This window comes from Lissotriton vulgaris, chromosome 1_1 (assembly GCF_964263255.1).
Source record: "Lissotriton vulgaris chromosome 1_1, aLisVul1.2, whole genome shotgun sequence".
In the NCBI taxonomy this organism is placed as follows: domain Eukaryota; kingdom Metazoa; phylum Chordata; class Amphibia; order Caudata; family Salamandridae; genus Lissotriton; species Lissotriton vulgaris.
In genome coordinates, this window is record NC_141685.1 from 1,669,314,238 (window position 1) to 1,669,331,461 (window position 17,224).

At 44.7% G+C, this 17,224-nt stretch overlaps 1 protein-coding gene across 2 annotated transcripts in view; it reads right to left on the minus strand.

The window, feature by feature from the left end:
- Positions 1–17,224, minus strand: part of COPG2 (coat protein complex I subunit gamma 2) — a 384,275-nt gene that overhangs the window by 138,945 nt on the left and 228,106 nt on the right. For both annotated transcript variants that reach the window (XM_086918917.1, XM_086918916.1), the window contains one exon: positions 16,647–16,772. In XM_086918917.1, coding sequence (XP_086775043.1) covers positions 16,647–16,772 — 126 coding nt within the window. The remainder of the gene's footprint in view (positions 1–16,646; positions 16,773–17,224) is intronic.

The following is a 17,224-nucleotide window of genomic DNA, read 5'->3' on the forward strand; positions in this document are numbered from 1 at the left end:
CAACCACAGCAAGAAAACGCCAGATTGTATAAAGTGCCTTTTTTGGAATACGGATAAACACATTTGCTAGGCTAAAATGGTCTCTAATATATGTTACACTGAATGCTGAGGCCAAAAATGACACAGACTTTTAGATACAATTGCCAGTCAAACCTAATTCTATGTCAAGACCATTGCTTTATTTTGGTCAGCAGCCATAATAGAAAACTTATACCACTTCATCATAAATCCTCAACTACATTACCCAGATACCGAAGGAAAAATAGTAGGCCAAAACAGCCAATAACAATCCATATTATATAATGCCCGACAAGGATCCCCACTGCCTCCTTTATTGCTCATCAGCAGATAAGTACCTTCACATAGCCAGACAAGAGTTTTCCAACCAATCCCCAACTCTTTGCTGCAAAACAATGTTTTTAGGTCGCACCCAAGATAGCACGTGCTGTTGCTTGCAAGACATTCTGCTACCATACAGTGGGCTTGAAGTCTGCCCTTGCTTTTCTTGGACCAGTGCGCACCAGCTTCACTTCCTCTTCTTGAGTTCAATCATCTCCTGGAGCATGGCCCAAGTACATTTGTCCTTCCACTGCTCTCTCTTTCTGAGCTAGTTTTTTCTTTTAGTTCAAGAACTGAATAAGAGTGTACGTGTTTGAAGTCTCCCTCATGTGCTCCTAACCCCGCCCAGAGTTGTTGCTTGCCCCCCCTTTCACCTTCCCATCCCTCTCAGAGTTGTTGCTTGCCCACTCCCACCCTCTAGTCACCCTCCATGGTGTTGCTTGCAGTCTTCCGCCCCTCTCCATGTTACTTTCTCACTCCTATCCTGCTCCATCCCTTTGCTTCCTTCAGACTAAGAGAGGCCCTCTTAGTGAAAGCTAGAGGATCACATGATAATCACACTAGCACTGAGAGACCACTGAAGGAGGACTTGGGAGACCCGGTCACCCTAGGAATTGCTTTCCTTATGGGGAAGCCTGTGCTATTGACGAGACAGACTGGGTTCCTCTATGTGGAAATCTGATCACAGATTTGATGCAGGTAGACTGTGGTGCCCTGCCTTGGTTGCCAAATGACAAGCAATATCAGCAAGACAGACATTCAGAAAACAGGACTACGGATAAAGCGCCTTAATTGTGGATAAATTCAGATATAAAGGCTGGTTGGAGAGTAATATTCGTGCATCTAAAGTCTACTTTGTACTTGTGGCAGACTTAAAGATGGCCAGCCTGCAAATACAGTTTATGAGAGGTTATGTCCGCCCTTATGCAGGCCTCTGTAGTGCGTTCCCCGTGTGCTGCCGGCCAGTCGCTTCCGCCGTCACAGGTGGGCCAGGACGCTGGTGGTGCGCGGATTGGAGCCCCGGGGCACCGGGGACCAAGGCTCGCTGTACTAAATCAGCAGCCCCGGGTCACGCTCCGGATCGTCAGCGAGCGCCGAGTCTCATGCAGGCTCTCCGCAGGCCCCACGCCCACTTTCCGCACCAGGAGCTGCTTCCGCTTCCCCTCCGCCGGCGGTGCAAGGCAGGCCCCACTGGGCCCAACGCTCACCTTACTCACAGGCCCAGTTTGCGTCACCTCGGCTCGATCTCCAGAGGACCTGGCGATCTGGCGGGCAGGGCCTCTGCAGCGCTGAGGGACAGCCGGACGGGAGCCATTGAGAGAAGTACGTTTAGCGCCGTGCAGGGTCGCGGTTACGTTGGTTGGACCCTTGAGTTATTGGGGCTGGTTTGGAAGGATTTCAACCACACTTCACACTTTTGAGATACTGGGGTGATTGCCATAACTACAAGCCCCTGGAGTTGGGTAGGCTCGAGACCTACCAACAGAATTGTGCCACGATCCAGACTGCATATGTATGCAGGTATTTAACGCTGGGGTTTTTTGAGCACCAAGGAAAATAATTTGTAGCCCAAAGTCCTAAAGATGCCTGAATTTATCATAGGCTGAAACGCGTCAACTGTTTTTCATACTGGCACCACCTTAAAATATTGAATCGAATGAAAGAGTGGATGAGAGCCTGAAGTAAAAAGGAAGTACAAAGGCATTTTATCTTCCAAGGCTCCATTAGAATTGGATGTGGTGACTAAGATAAAGGAATAAGGTCTTATAATTGAGTGCCATAAATTTCCTTGTTTGAATTTTTGGGTATTTTTTGAACCGCGAAAACGGTTCTGGAGAAAGTTTTGTTGTTCCTTTGTGTTTGTTTTTATGTATGTAGATATTGTAAATATTGTACAAATATACATGTTAAATGTGGTAAATGTGTATGTATATGTATGAACATTTTTTAAAAAGATACAGAAAAAAGTGAAAATTAATTTTACTTATGAAAAAAGATATGGTTTACTAAAATAAGTTATGCAAACCACTTTTTTGTTTGTTGAATTTATTGAACTGTCTAGATGGTGACTAGATGAATGAAGATAAAAGTATATTTTGAGATTAATTCAAGGAGTATTTAGAAAAACAGAGGACAGATAATCTTTGGTATCGGTCCTATATTAGATTTTTCAGAGAACATTACCATAGGCATCATTGTTGTAAAGTTTATCTGCAACGCGGTCCTCACAAAATGGCGGGCCGCCCCTCCGGGCCCGCCGAGCTCCCTCTCCAAGAGCCTGGAAAGCGCCGTCAGGTAGGGTGCCTCCCCGCTGCTGGTGTCTTGAAGCCTGGTGATTAGCAACCACCCCCGGATCTGCGGTCAGAACCCTCCAGCTCTGCTATAATCGCTATTATCAGCAGCAGATCGCCGGAGCTCCCCCGAGACACGTCTCACCGCATTGCCAGTCAGACCACGCCCCCGGGGACTTATTTATGCCACAAACTACTCCGCTTTTGCCTGAGGGGTGCTGGTCTGGGTTCGCCGGGTACCCCCCTTCTATTGGAGATGGTAGTGGACAAGGAAGGCAAGGAATATGCTACTTACCAGTATGCATCTGTTCTTGGCATGTAGGGCTGCTGACATTCATATCTGTGCATAGATCGCCGCCTAGTGTTGGGTCCGGATGATTGCACATTGTTGTCCTGGAAGAGTTTTCGAAGTATCACGAGATAAGTGGCTCCTCCCCTGGACTACAGTGCGCATGGGCATCCTCTCCATCTTCAGATTGTTTTTCGCCATTGTGTCAGAGATGGAGTGTGGTACAGCAAGAGATGTCCATGCAAGAAAGTAAGAGTAAGAATGGATGAATGCGACAGGCACCGGGGAGGAGGGTGGGCGATATGAATGTCAGCAGCCCTACATGCCAAGAACAGATGCATACTGGTAAGTAGCATATTCCGTTCGAGGCATGTGGGCTGCTGAATTCATATCTGTGCATAGAATGTATAGCAGTGTCTCCCCTAGCGGTGTCTACCTGTGCCAGCTGCAACAGTTTGAAATAGAGTTTTTAGAACAGCCTGTCCTACAGCAGCTTGCGGTTTGGAATGTACATCTACACAATAGTGTTTTGTGAAAGTATGTATGGTAGTCCATGTGGCTGCTCTACATATTTCCTCTAGAGGAATGTTTCCTAGGAAAGCCATGGATGCCCCTAGTTTGCGTGTAGAATGTGCTCTTGGGGGAACTGTTGAAGTGTGTTTTGCTTTTAGATAACATATTTGAATGCACTTGACTATCCATCTGGCTAACCCGGATTTTGAAATGGGGTTGCCTTTGTGTTGTGTCGAAAAGGCAACAAACAACTGTTTAGTTTTCCTAAAATCTCTGGTTCTATCAATGTAGTATAGAAGAGCTCTTTTGACATCTAGTGTGTGTAGAGCCCTTTCAGGTACTGATTGTGGATTTGGAAAGAACACTGGCAGTTCTATTGTCTGATTGATATGAAAATGGGATATCACTTTTGGCATAAATTTAGGGTTTGTTCTAAGAACTACCCTATTTGCATGTATTTGGATGAATGGCTCTTGAATAGTTAGAACAAATAGCCAGACAGGTTTACTTGTTTGTTATTTGATCACACCCAGCCTGTGAGTACCGAGTGATCTACTATTTTATTTCATAGATACTGCCTGCCTGTCTTACTAGCACCCTTCTTCTTTATCACACCTGTGATAAAGAAGAAGGGTGCAACTAAGGATAAAAATAATACCACGCTTTCTATCCCTAGCAGTGCAACCCTACAATCATCTAATCCCTGGCTCAGTAAGACAGGCAGGCAGTATCTATGAACTCTGTTGTCCGCCTGGCTTCTGGTATATAATATGAAGGACTGGTGCCCATTTAAAAAATTGTTCTTAGGCATTAAATTAATTTATTTTTTGTAATGGATTTTTGGTGCCCTTGAAATGGAGTATTGATTTTGTACATATTGAACACTTGTATATATTGCGCACATTGTTTTCTGAATGCATTATTTATTGTTTGATAACTGTTCTTTTGATGACATACAAAAAAAATCAAATGAAAAAGTAAAATAGGATAAAAAAAAAAACTAAAATAAAATAGTAGATCACTCAGTACTCACAGGCTGGGTGTGATCAAATGACAAAAAAGTAAACCTGTCTGGCTATTTGTTCTGTTTGGTATATTGGAGTGGTCCAAGCCGGTCAGAGATAGGACCCAAACCTCCCTTGTTGCCCTTCTTGAATAGTTAGGGCTTGCAGCTCGCTAACTCCTCTAAGCGAAGTAATTGCTACAAGAAAAGCTACCTTCCATGTTAGAAATTGTAATTCACATGAATGCAACGGTTCAAATGGTGGGCCCATTAGTCTGGTTAAAACGAGGTTTAGGTTCCAGACAGGTGAAGGTGGGTGTCTTGGGGGGATTATTCGTTTGAGTCCCTCCATGAATGCTTTAACCCCTTCGCTGCTGGCCCGTTTCCGCCGCTGTGCGGTAAACAAAAGAACAGGACGGGGCCATGACGAACCCCAGCCGTCATCAGCACACGAGCACCGTGAAGCATGACGGCTGGGGTTCGTCACCAGCATGCAAGGGGTTAATTGCAGGCACTCTAAACAGCGAAAGATGCTGCCGGTTTTGAAGATAAGTTGCAATGGCAGCTAAGTGTATTCTTACAGACGAATAAGCTAGACTGCAACGATGTAGGTGCAAAAGGTAGCAAATGATATTTTGTGTGGAAGCATCTAGTGGGTTTATGTCATTGTTATTACAGTAAATGACAAAACGCTTTCACTTTGCTGCGTAACAAGCTCTGGTAGTAGGTCTTCTTGCCTCCTTGATAATGTTCATACAGTCTGGAGGTAAGTTTAGGTACCCAAACTCTTAAGATTTCAGGAGCCAGATTGCAAGGTTCAGTTGTTGCGGATCTGGGTGCTGTATGTCTCCATGGCTCTGAGTGAGAAGAGTGGGTGTTAGCCGCAGTCTTTGATGAGGCACCACAGAAAGTTTTAGAAAAGTTGTGTACCATGGTTGCCTCGCCCATGTTGGAGCAACTAGGATCAGTGTCAATGAATGTTGGAGTAGTTTGCGTGCCACTAGCGGTATTAACGGTGCTGGGGGAAAAGCGTACGCAAATTTGCCTGACCAGTTATTCCATATCGCATTGCCCTGCGACTGCGGCAAAGTACTGGCATTTTGCGTTTTCCTTTGTGGTGAACAGGTCTATCTCTGGTTGACCGCACTGTTGGAAGTACGGTTGTAGCACTGTGGGATGAATCTCCCACTCGTGCATTTGTTGGCTGTGTCTGCTGAGCAGATCCGCTATATGGTTGTACTTGCCTGGGAGGTGTTCCGCCATGAGAAAAATGTTTCTTTGAATGGCCTACTTCCACATGCTTTGGGCTAGATGTGATAGCTGTGGAGAGTGTGTTCCTCCCTGTTTCTGTATGTAGTACATTGCTGTCATGTTGTCCGTCCGGGTCAACACAGTCTTGTTGCATAAATGTACTTTGAACGCTTTCATTGACAGAAAAATTGCCATAATCTCTAGCAAGTTGATGTGCATTTTCTTTTGTTGTGCTGTCCACAGGCCCTGCACTGTGTACTGAAGGACATGGGCTCCCCATCCTGTCAGGGATGAGTCTGTTGTCAACACTATTTGCGGTACTGGCTCTTGGAACAGTTGTCCCTTGCAAAGGTCTTGTGGGTTCCACCAATGCAGAGAGTTGTATGCACGGCTGGTCACCAACACTAGGTCTGTTAATTGTCCTTGAGCCTGGTTCCACTGCTGTGCTAAGCACTGTTGTAGTGGACACATGTGCAGTCTTGCGTGAGGGACTATGAAGATGCACGAAGCCATCATGCCTATGAGTTGCATAAACACTCTGGCAGAGAGCGAGTGTTGGGGCTTGAACTTTTGGATTAGCAGTTGCATACTGTTTATTCTTGCAGTGTTTGGGTATGCTTTTGCTTGCAGAGTATTTATCGTTGCTCCCAGGTACTGCTGTACATGGGACGGCTGGAGATAAGATTTTGGGTAGTTCAACGTGAAGCCTAGACTGTGTAGGAGGTGAATGGTTTTGGACATGTGGCTGGCACATTGCTGGGCCGACTTTGCTTGTATTAGCCAGTCGTCCAGATACGGATAGACGTGAATATGTTGTCTTCTTAAATGTGCAGCTACTGTCGCTAGGCATTTTGTGAACACCCTTGGGGCTGTTACACCAAATGGAAGGACTTTTAATTGGTAATGTTGATTTTGTATTGTGAACCGGAGATATTTCCTGTGAGCAGGATGTATTGGTATATGGAAGTATGCATCTTTGAGATCCAAAGTTGCGAGGAAGTCTCCTTGTTGCAGCAGTGGTAAGACTTGTTGTAGAGTGAGCATACGGAAATGCTCTGATAAAATGTATTGATTTAGGGGCCTGAGGTCCAATATGGGTCTAAGAGAACCGTCCTTTTTGGGGATGAGGAAGTATAGTGAGTATACCCCTGTACCCTGATGTTCTAATGGTACTAGTTCTATGGCCCCTTTTTGCAGCATGCTGATGACTTCTTGCTGCAATAAGTTTAGGTGTTCTGCAGACATAGGACGGTGTTGTGGTGCTATGTTGGGTGGTGTGGAGGTTAGCTCTAGGCAATAGCCATCCTGGATAATTTGCCTTACCCACTTGTCTGTAGTGATGTTTTTCCAGACTGGTAGGAACTGCTGTAATCGCCCCCCGACTGGTATTGTATGGTCTGGGGGTAGTGCTAAGAAGTCACTGTTTTGTGTTGGTAGAGGATCTGGTGGTGTTATTCCCTCGTCCTCTGCCTTTGTTGTTATTGCAGCGGTATCCACCTTTATTGTTTTTATTATAGGTGGTTTGCGTATTTGCTTTGTAAAATGAGGTCTGCTGTGATGAGCTACCTCTTGCAGCACCTCTGTAATTGGAGCGACGAAAGGAGCTTCTATGCTGTTGGGATTGTAAGGCTCCCATAGACTTAGCTGTTTCAGTGTCCTTTTTCATTTTGTCTAGGATTGTATCTACAGCTGGACCAAACAAATAGTCAGGATTTACTGGCTGGTTTAATAAAGTAAACTGGACTTCGTTTTTGAAACCTGAGCTGCGAAGCCACGCATGCCTCCTGAGCATAACACTGGTGTTAATTGATCTGGCCGCTGTATCTGCCACGTCTAGGGCACATTTAATGGAGGCGTTAGTTATTAGCTTTCCCTCCTGTACTAGGTCTTCAGCCTATTCCTTGTAAGGTTCAGGAAAATATTGGAGAAGTGTCTCTAGGGTGTCATAATGTGCCCTGTCGTACCTAGCTAACAGGGCTTGTGTATTAGATACTCGCCATATATTAGCAGCTTGAGCATCTACCCTTTTCCCTGAGAACTCCAAGATCTTTGACTCTTTGTCAGGAGGTGGAGCTTCTCCAGTGGTTTGTGAGTTTGCACGTTTACGTGCATTGGATACCACTAAGGAATCCAAAGGCAGTTGTCCCTTAATATATGTGGGGTCTACTGGTGCTGGCCTGTATTTCCTCTCTATTCTGGGGTTAATGACTCGTGTCCTAGTTGTTTCTTTAAATATGTCACCTGCATGTTTAAGTACCCCTTTTAACATAGTTAGTGTTTTGACAGATCTTTCTGATGTTTCAAAAGTGTCAAAGAGGAAATCCTCCTCAATGGGGTCTGCATGCATCTCAGTGATGGAGGGCTGCCCTATCTATAAGTGCATTAAAAGCAGCTAAATCCTCTGTAGGAGAAGGCTTAGCAGGATATGCAGGTGCATCTGGAATGGGCTGAGAATCACCAGGATGTACCCGGCCGGCCCATGGTTGAGCTTGACTGTCTTGGTCAGGGTCTACTGTGTAATTGTATTCCTCATTATCCTCATAATCCACCTCTTCATCTGAGTGTGTGGGTGTATATGAGTATGTCTTAGGTATAGTTTGTTTTGTAGGTTCAAAAAGAATAGGTGAAGTAGCACAGTCCCTTTTCTTTTTGAGTGGGATGACATAAGTCTCTTTTTCAGTTTCTGGTCTGATTTTTCTTTTATAGAGATTGACTTTGCCAGAATTAGGGTCAATGTAAAGTTTTGACTGTTCTTCTGATGAGGGGTCTGGATATAAGATCTCCTGCTCAGTAGTTCTTGGTTGTTTTGCCAATGTCTTTTTTTTAGTTTGTTTCGGGTCGATACCGGTTATCGGGTCGACTGCCTTTGTTTTAGAAGAAATTGGGAGACCAAATTTGATTGGTCCGAGAGTTTTCTGTGTTTCAACAGTCTTTTTAGGTTGTGCCTGTTTCTTTGGAGCCGATGTTTTTATCGTTTCGACATTTTTTGTTGAGTCGATAGTCCCTTTATGACTTTGTAGCATCTTCGGCACCGGTGTTTTTTGACCGATTATTAGCTGTCTCGGCTCAATGCTTTTCTTCAGGTCGATTTTCTTCGACTCGATAGGTTTTTGTTGCACAGCCATTGGTTTGTCGACTGTGTTTCGGTTCGACAACCTTTTTCGGATCGAGCCCCTTTTTTGTTTTGTCGACTGTCGGTGCCGATCTCTTCGGTTCGACGGCCTTCTGTTTTGGAGTGGATGTAGGTGCGCCGGTCTTCGGCTCGACGACCCTTATGTTTGACTCCGATGGATCGACATAGTTTGGTCCGAAGACCGTATTGTCGACGATTTTCTTTGGGATCGATTCTGATGGATCGACGTAGTTTGGTCCGAAGACTGTGTTGTCGATCAGTTTCGGTTTTGTTTTTGGTTCCATAACTTTTAGTTTTGATATCAACAACTTCGGGTTACGTTGATCCGATGGCTCTTTCCTAATATTCTTAGCCGAGCTGTATCGCGGGGCTATAGAATGTGTTTCGAGTTCTTGGCTAAGGCCTTCCGGCGATGCCTCGACCTGAGCCTGTGGAACCATAGAAGTGTATGTTTGGGGCGTTGTACTCACGGTTGGCCCCGATGTAGTTGGCCCCGTTTCATCACTGGAGTCGTCTTCGACGGCCCCGATCCCTTGTTCATCGTCTCCTACCTCAACGATGTCTTCATCTTCATCAACATAGTAGTTGGAGTCATGCTCTGAATCTTGATCCAACTGTTGATCTGAATCTTCGGCCTCGATGAGATCTTGTTCATCGTTAGAATTACAAAGAGGGCATCTTTTGAATGGACTTCGTTCCATTGATGACCGGTCTTCTTGGCGTCGAGAAGGCATGCGGCCCGATTCGACTTCCTGAGGTGACTAACCTGTAAATAAAGCTGTCGGCACCGATCGAAACAATGCAGACGAGTCCGAAGGCCTTTTGGCCTTTTAGAAAAGTCTTTTTCGATTCTGAACTTCGAGTAAAGGAAAGTACATCCGATCCCAATGGCGGAAAAAACAATTTGAGGATGGAGAGGATGCCCATGCACACTGTAGTCCAGGGGAGGAGCCACCTTTCTTGTGATACTTCGAACACTCTTCCAGGACAACAATGTGCATTCATCCGGACCCAACACTAGGCGGCGATCTATGCACAGATATGAATTCAGCAGCCCACATGCCTCGAACATACATCTTCCTCAAAGGCAGCCTGGATGGAAGGTCCTTCTTACAGGGCAATATCTACGCACCCAACACAGACCAGGGGCGTTTTGGAATCAGTGGTGTGACATACCTTGGATAATAGGAGTGACTTTAACAACATGCTTGACACGTCACTAGATTGATCGCTCCCACCACTCAGGGCCACTTCGGCATGTACAGGGGCCTCACTGTTATGGGGTTGGGTTGATGCATGGGGGATGGTGGATATTTGGTGACACCGTATACCGGACACATAGGAATACTCTTTCTATTCCACACCACACAGATTACATGTCCATCTCAACAGATTTTTAAGTACACCCAATATGCTGCCGTATGTCGCCTAGGAAGACTACCTCGCCCACACACATTCCGACCACAACCCACACTGCGTACCAATAGCATGGGACGCACAGTTCTCCCCAGTACCAACATGGAGATTACAACCCACACCACTAGAAGATTCAACCTTCAGGGAATCCCTTTGCACTGCTATAACATAGTATTTTGCGCATAATGCAGACATGGCGTTGTCTGGCTTGCAGGAATGGGACACATTCAAGGTGGTGCTATGGGGCACCTGCCTGGGGAAGGGCAGTGGAATGCGGAAGCAGATAGAGAAGAGCTCCAGGAAGTGGAGCATACCTTAATGTTACTGGAGACACGCGCGATTTCTGACCCTGCGTGCATTACACAATGTACGACCGCAAAGACAACACATGCAACATTAAAGGAAAGGCTGCAGTGCTTCAATAATGAGGCACACTCAGCTAAGACACATGCAATGGCAGACAACTCTGGTACCTTACTGGCGTGGTTGATTCGTCAGGAACAACCACACACTCATTCCGGCATTGGGACAACTTTTCCTCAAGGAAATGGGAGCCCTTTGTGCCTCCCAGGACAATTTGCTAGCTTCAATCAAAAAGATCTTTGGGACCAAGATTAAGGGGCCCGAGGTAGAGTGCACTTCTACCGCATGGCTCTAAAAGCCCAAGCTTTGAAACGAGCACAGTGGTAAAACACGGCCATTTTAGGGGCTTTTTTCCTTTGAGAGGAGCAGAAGGGGATACGGGTCCTGAGGAGCTTTCAGGGAAGTGGCTAAAGCATCAGGTGATTTCTTTGATAGGTGTACAAGCTGGGGGTAGGGGAGCGGGGCAGTAACTTGCATGATTTATTTACAGGTGGCAAGAGCTGCCAAGCAATGCCTGGATTCTGCAAGTGTCACAGCATTCCAAATACAGTTTGCAGCAGCAATGTCGGAGACCCCTTCAGATCTCCTTATTGTTAAAGAGCCTACTAGATCAGGAAATTTAACGAGCGCCCCTTTGGTCTATTGTCTGCACTATGGTGATTCAAGAAATATTGAGACTGGCAATGAAATACCTTCAGGCCACAGGAGAGCGATTGCTGGTCTATTTAAAGGACTTGCTGTTGACGGATCATGCGCAAATTACATTCTCAAGCATCTGGGGATGGCAATCAATCTCTTGCAAGTTTCAGGATTCATGCTAAATAAGAAGGACTCCACAGTGAAACATGACCTTCCTGCAGATTATGTGCTTTCCACAGGTAAAGAATGTCAAGCGTATGGAGGCAAAAGAGGAAAATGCTTGTAAAAGAAACTAGATTCCCAAGGCAGCTCAAACCTCTTGGAGGATCTACTTTACTCCTCCATTCCATTGATTTTCCCAAACAGCACCACTACAGAGCACTTCAACACCTAAAGCTGTTTCACCAGAGAAAAGATCTTACTTATTCAGAGTTGCTGGAGTAGTCTACGGAAGTCCGCTCGGAGATGCAGTGATAGCTTGAGCATATAGAGGCAAACAACAGGACAGCAATCTTCGGCTCAACCCGAGATGTGGTCATCGGGTCGATTACCAGCAAACTGGGCTGGAACCAAAAGTGGAGCATCGTCCACACAAGGAAAGTGGTGTGCAGAACTAAGCATGTATATCAATTGTTTGGAACTGCTTACTGCTCCTTTGAGGTCAAAAGCATGGCCAGGGATCTAGTCTGGTGAGGTGTACACTGAAGATTCGTCTACGTCTCGCCGGTCACATATAATAATCACCTGGGAAGCACTTGATTAAAGGCATTGGCATGACTGGCCATGGATATTTGACATTCATCTGGAAAAACAAGTCTCGATGAGGGTAGACTACATTCCCAGTGAACAGAACAAAGGAGAAGACTGTCTCTCAGACACATACAGAACTCAAGTGCATGGAGACTGAATAGTTTTTTTGGTCACTCGTCAACGATTATCAGCTTCTGTAGTACTATGCACTGTTTGCCATGATCACAAGGGTGATGGCCCAGGTATTGTGACAATCAGCAGATCTGGAACCAATGGTATAGATTTGGAGGTTTTGAATTTTCTTGTAATTCACAAATCGGATTTCTCCACATTAAAAATGATCTGATGGACTCTCAGACTTTCAATTATTTGGTTATGGAGGGGACTGTACATCTATTGGCCTGGATGACTTTAAGTGATGCTGGTTGAACTCGGGCCTATCGAAACAGGCTGTGGAGTTCATTTGGAGAGCATTGGTCGATATCACAATTAAAAAGATACAGACCGGCATGGAGGAGACGGACTAAGTGTGTGAGAATTGGTCTGGATTCTGTAGGGACAACATTGTACAGGTCTCGAATTGCTTCTATGTGTACGCACCCTCTGGACTGCCTACAGATTGGTGAATGCACTTCGATTGGTGATTTCCATGGGCCACATCTCAGTGGGCAAAAATATTTACAACAAGGGGTGGTGAGGGACAGAGTCTCTGAATTAAACAGAATACTCTCACCCAGTCAAGAGATCAGGGCTAGATCCAACACCGTTTTTTAGCTCACTGCACCATCCCAGTTTCAGAACCTGGCTGTATGCAAATTAGTCTGTTCCTGTCCCAGTGCATGATGGGAACAGGGCAAACCAAACTACAAAAGCCAATTCTTACACTGGGACATGAGTCCCTTTCTCACTGCTCCATCAGGATTCAAGCAAGCCGGGCCGAAGAAGGCTGAAATGCCAGAAACCGGTCCCTGGTAGCTTGTCTCCTTTCTGGTGAAGAATTGGCTTGGTAGTTTAGTCTGCCCTGTTCCCATGATGCACTGGGCCAGGGACAGACTGATTTGCATATAGCCAGGTTCTGAGCTGGGATGGGGTAGTGAGATAAATAACGGTGATGGATCAAGCCCTGATCTTTGGACTGGGTAAGAGTGGTCTGTTTAACTCAGACACTCTGTTCATCACCACCCCCTTTTTGTAAATCACATCTCAGTGGGCAACATACCAGTGGGGCAGCATAGAATAGTTCACAAGTAGTTAAAGGTGTGGTGGGAGGGATCTCTTCTTTGGGGCCCAGCTACTCCCATTTGTAGTTGAGATGTGAATAAGGTTCTGAAATTGCTTCTTTCAGGGTCTCAAAAAAATACTGAGCAGGAAGTAATTGTAGGTAAAGCCTGGCCATGCTTCAGTGCACTGATGCAGAAGGGTGTCTGAATAGGCATTAGAAATCTTGGGCAGGATTCTTACCCCGGAACAGGGTATGTTTGCAGTTGCCAGGATAATTAGCCAAGTCTAATACAAATACCCATATGATCTAATACCCAGATATTCTGAAGCTGTGTGTGGTGTAGTGCATTAAAGGCTATGAAAAGAGCTGCACCCTGCGGGCGTTTTTCAACTAATGATCTCCATCAGGAAGTTATTTTTAGTCATCTCCTCTCCAACCGTCACCTGTTGAGTGCTTTAGGTAATGTAGAAAGTAACAATTGGTGTGCTGGTATTTGGGGCACACTCAGGAAGGGTGACTGACATCAAAGGCTTCCCTCCTAGGAGGCAGATTCAAGAACACTTTGAATGTGACTGGTTGCCTGTCTACACATTGAAAATAGTCTTGTTTTGGATGTGGCTTCATTAGTGGTTTGCAAACTTTGCATTTTTATAATCCTCACGTTTGGTCCCGACAGAATGAAAAATTACCAAGCAATAGTGAAGGAAAGCAGGGATTATCCCACCTGGCATATTGTTCATGGTTACCCTCACGCTAATGAAGATTTCTACCTTAGAAGTAAATAATTCAGTCATAACATTAGATAGTAAATTATTTTGGTTCCTTCCCATTGTATAGGAACAGACCAGAAAAAAACAAGATAATTGCTAGAAGGTTCTGCCAGAGATGCTGACTTCACGAGAAGAAAGAGGGAGTGGTAAGCCTCATCAGGGATTGCTTAAATGTGTAGTGAATTCTGATTGGCTGTTTTGGACTACCATTTTCCTTTTGTTTCACGGAAATGTAGTTGAAGGTCTATGTTTAAATTATATAAATGTTCCTTTATGGCTGTTCATAAAGTGAAAAGAAAAGGTCCAATTCTCACCTCCATATCCTTAATAGAATTACAATTTTCCTTCATGATTGTTAGGAAAGTTTTCATTCATGCTTCAGCTGTAGCACATGGAGGCTGTATGAACATACCTTCCTATCTTCATGTGTGCCTTTTCTCCGATTCTGGTATTTTTTCTGCTCAAAGGACTCAAATCTCAAGCCCACTGGGATGTTCCTGGCTTTTTTTCTGCAATTGCTCTGTAGTAAAGTTCTACCACTTCCACTCACTAAGCTATGGAGAGAAAGGCAATCTGTGGCTGTGGTTAATTGACTGATGGGTACAGAGCTTTTTCCCTGCACTGCTGAACGAGAGCATCTAGGACCAGTGGAAAAAGATAAATCAGTCTCACAAAATGAGACCCTTCTCTTCCTCTGAGAATTGCTTGGTGAATGCAGCATATTGTGCAACAGCAGCAATGCAGGTGTCCTTTAAAAAAGTCATAGCAAATTCACCCAAAAAAAAGAAGTCCCACTCAAGTGAGTGAAGTGCATTGTATCTGCTCTACCCCTGCAATCAGTCACTGCCTGGGTGCTGCCCATGACTGTAAAATTTATAGAGAACATGCACGACACGACGAGAGCTGAAGCAATGAGTACAGGCTGCTTGTCCCCTTCCTAAAACTTCCTGAAGATGTGAACAACAACAACCTGGAAAATGGACCATTTGAAATAAGTGGACCATATAGACATCCAGAACATTTGGTGTGTTCTCTCTCCTATGGTTCAGTTTGCAACGGCAAGGAAGATTTCAAAAGTGGCACCCTTAGATTAGACATTTGTTTTCCGTCCAGTGCACACAATGTTAGATATACTGGCTCTACTAACCCAGTACTTAAGTTCATCTTTTACATTTGAAGAAGATTTATCCATTTGTACGGAGGATGGCATGAGTCACTTGCAAAAATCTGTGCTGCTCTGACTCCCAATTCAAGACCCGGGCGTAGAAATGTGGTTTGGTCGCTGCTGCTAGTCTCTCCACAGAAGAAGAGGAGGTGGACTGTAATCAGAGTAACGTGTTGCCCAAGTCTATATGGGAACGGGCCTGAGCACACCACTGATAGACACCTGGTTGACAAGGAAGAGCCCCCTAATATTGGAGGTTTTCTCCCCAGCAACCCAAAATAATCTATAAGAAAGAACACTATTACTCCATACAGATCAACTTGAGTGAGCTCGCTCATGTACTCTGCCCTGGTTCCACAGGCCTGACCACCTAGCTCTCGCATTCCATCATTAGGCCGGTTGAGTTAATTTCTGGGTGTCGTGAGAGTATGGATTGTAGGACACAGAATTCCCAAATGATCTACTCTAGTAGATATTTCTTTTGACCCAACACCACCTGTACTTGAGTCAAAAAAGATCACTAGAGAAACGCTCCATCAAACGAGCCCCCCACCCCCACCCCCAGTCTTCTGAGCCTTAGGAAGCCAATAAGATAAGGGAAAGCTATGCTTTATTTACTTGGAAACGGCAGTGATAACTCTTTCACAAAGAAACTACACCCTCTTTTGGAATAAATAGGATTGTCTAGTCAGTGCATGTGCAATATTAATACCTGTGCAAGGAGTAATTGCACTGATTAGTCAAAGGTACCATGTGGACTGTGGGTATGTGAAAAACAACTAGGACTATAGATGGTGTGTGCCTTGTGCAATCAAACTCGTTTAAATTAGAAATCATAGCATGCAACCTAACTGAAGCTTTGAATCTTTCAGCTAAAAGCCTAGAATAGAGTTTTAAGACTGAACTCTGTTTTAAATGGCAGTTGCAATACACATGTTAGGACTGCATTTTACTAGTGGGACTTAGTTTTTTATTGCGAACCCAAGTTGCATCCCAGAGAATCTTTTTGGTCTTATTTTTACTCAGATATTCTCTATTGTTCCTAACCTGTGTGGCGTCTTTTTTGGTATATTCATTGTGTCACTTTGAGTTTTTGTGTGTGTTGCACAAGTACTTTACACATTGCCTCTGTAGATAAGCTTGACTACTCTGTGCCAAGCTAACAATGGGTGTGCACAGGTTATCTTTTAGAGTGTATCTAGCTTACCCTGACTAGGGTGGTGGTTCCTGCCTGGCCTTGGTGCATAACTCAGCCAACCAGCGTCCCATATCTAAAAAAGATGAACAGCACATAGGCACGCTAACCCAATCTCTTGTGTACTGGCTTCACAGCAAATCTGTAAAAATGTATTATTAGCACACAAAAATATTTTATTATGTCCCATTACTTCAGTAATGTGTAATGTGTGATGAGGACTTAAGAATCAACACAATTGACTGTAATCTTTAAAGGGTTATCAATAACAGAAATCAATTCACGAATCAAACAAAACCAAATTTACCTGTCTTCTGTTCAAAGAATGGCAGGGTGGCCAGCGGAACAGTCTTCATGTCAAAAGGCTTTTCTGTAGGCTCCAGCGTGTACTGATGCAGGGCCTTCTCCATTCCAAGCACAGACACAGTCAGCCCTGAAAAACAAGCTGTTGTTAATTACACATGCCTAAGAGAAAGGACCCTTTGTGCTGGGAAGAAACTACAACAATGGATAACAATGCATTCCCTTCCTCCAACGCCTTTTCCCAGGAAAAAGTCAAAGACAATCACTGGACAAAAACGAATTGAAAACTATTGAAACTAGAGAAACCTCCCTTGGCTCTGCACTGAGTAGCTGGTACAGCGGGCTTGAATAACAAGCATAACCGAGAAAAAGAGTGGTAAGGTAGCCCAAGTCTCCTAAAAAAAGTAATAAGGTCATAAGCAGATAAAAACTTAAGGCAGTCAGGGTCTGTTATCTTTTCCCGGAGACCTGCAAAATTCAAGCTCAGGCAAGAAAGGGGGCACTTGTGAAAGCCACTGAGCCATACCTTGATAGGGCAACGGGCCAGTTACTGTGCACCGGTTAGGGCAAAGAAAATAATGA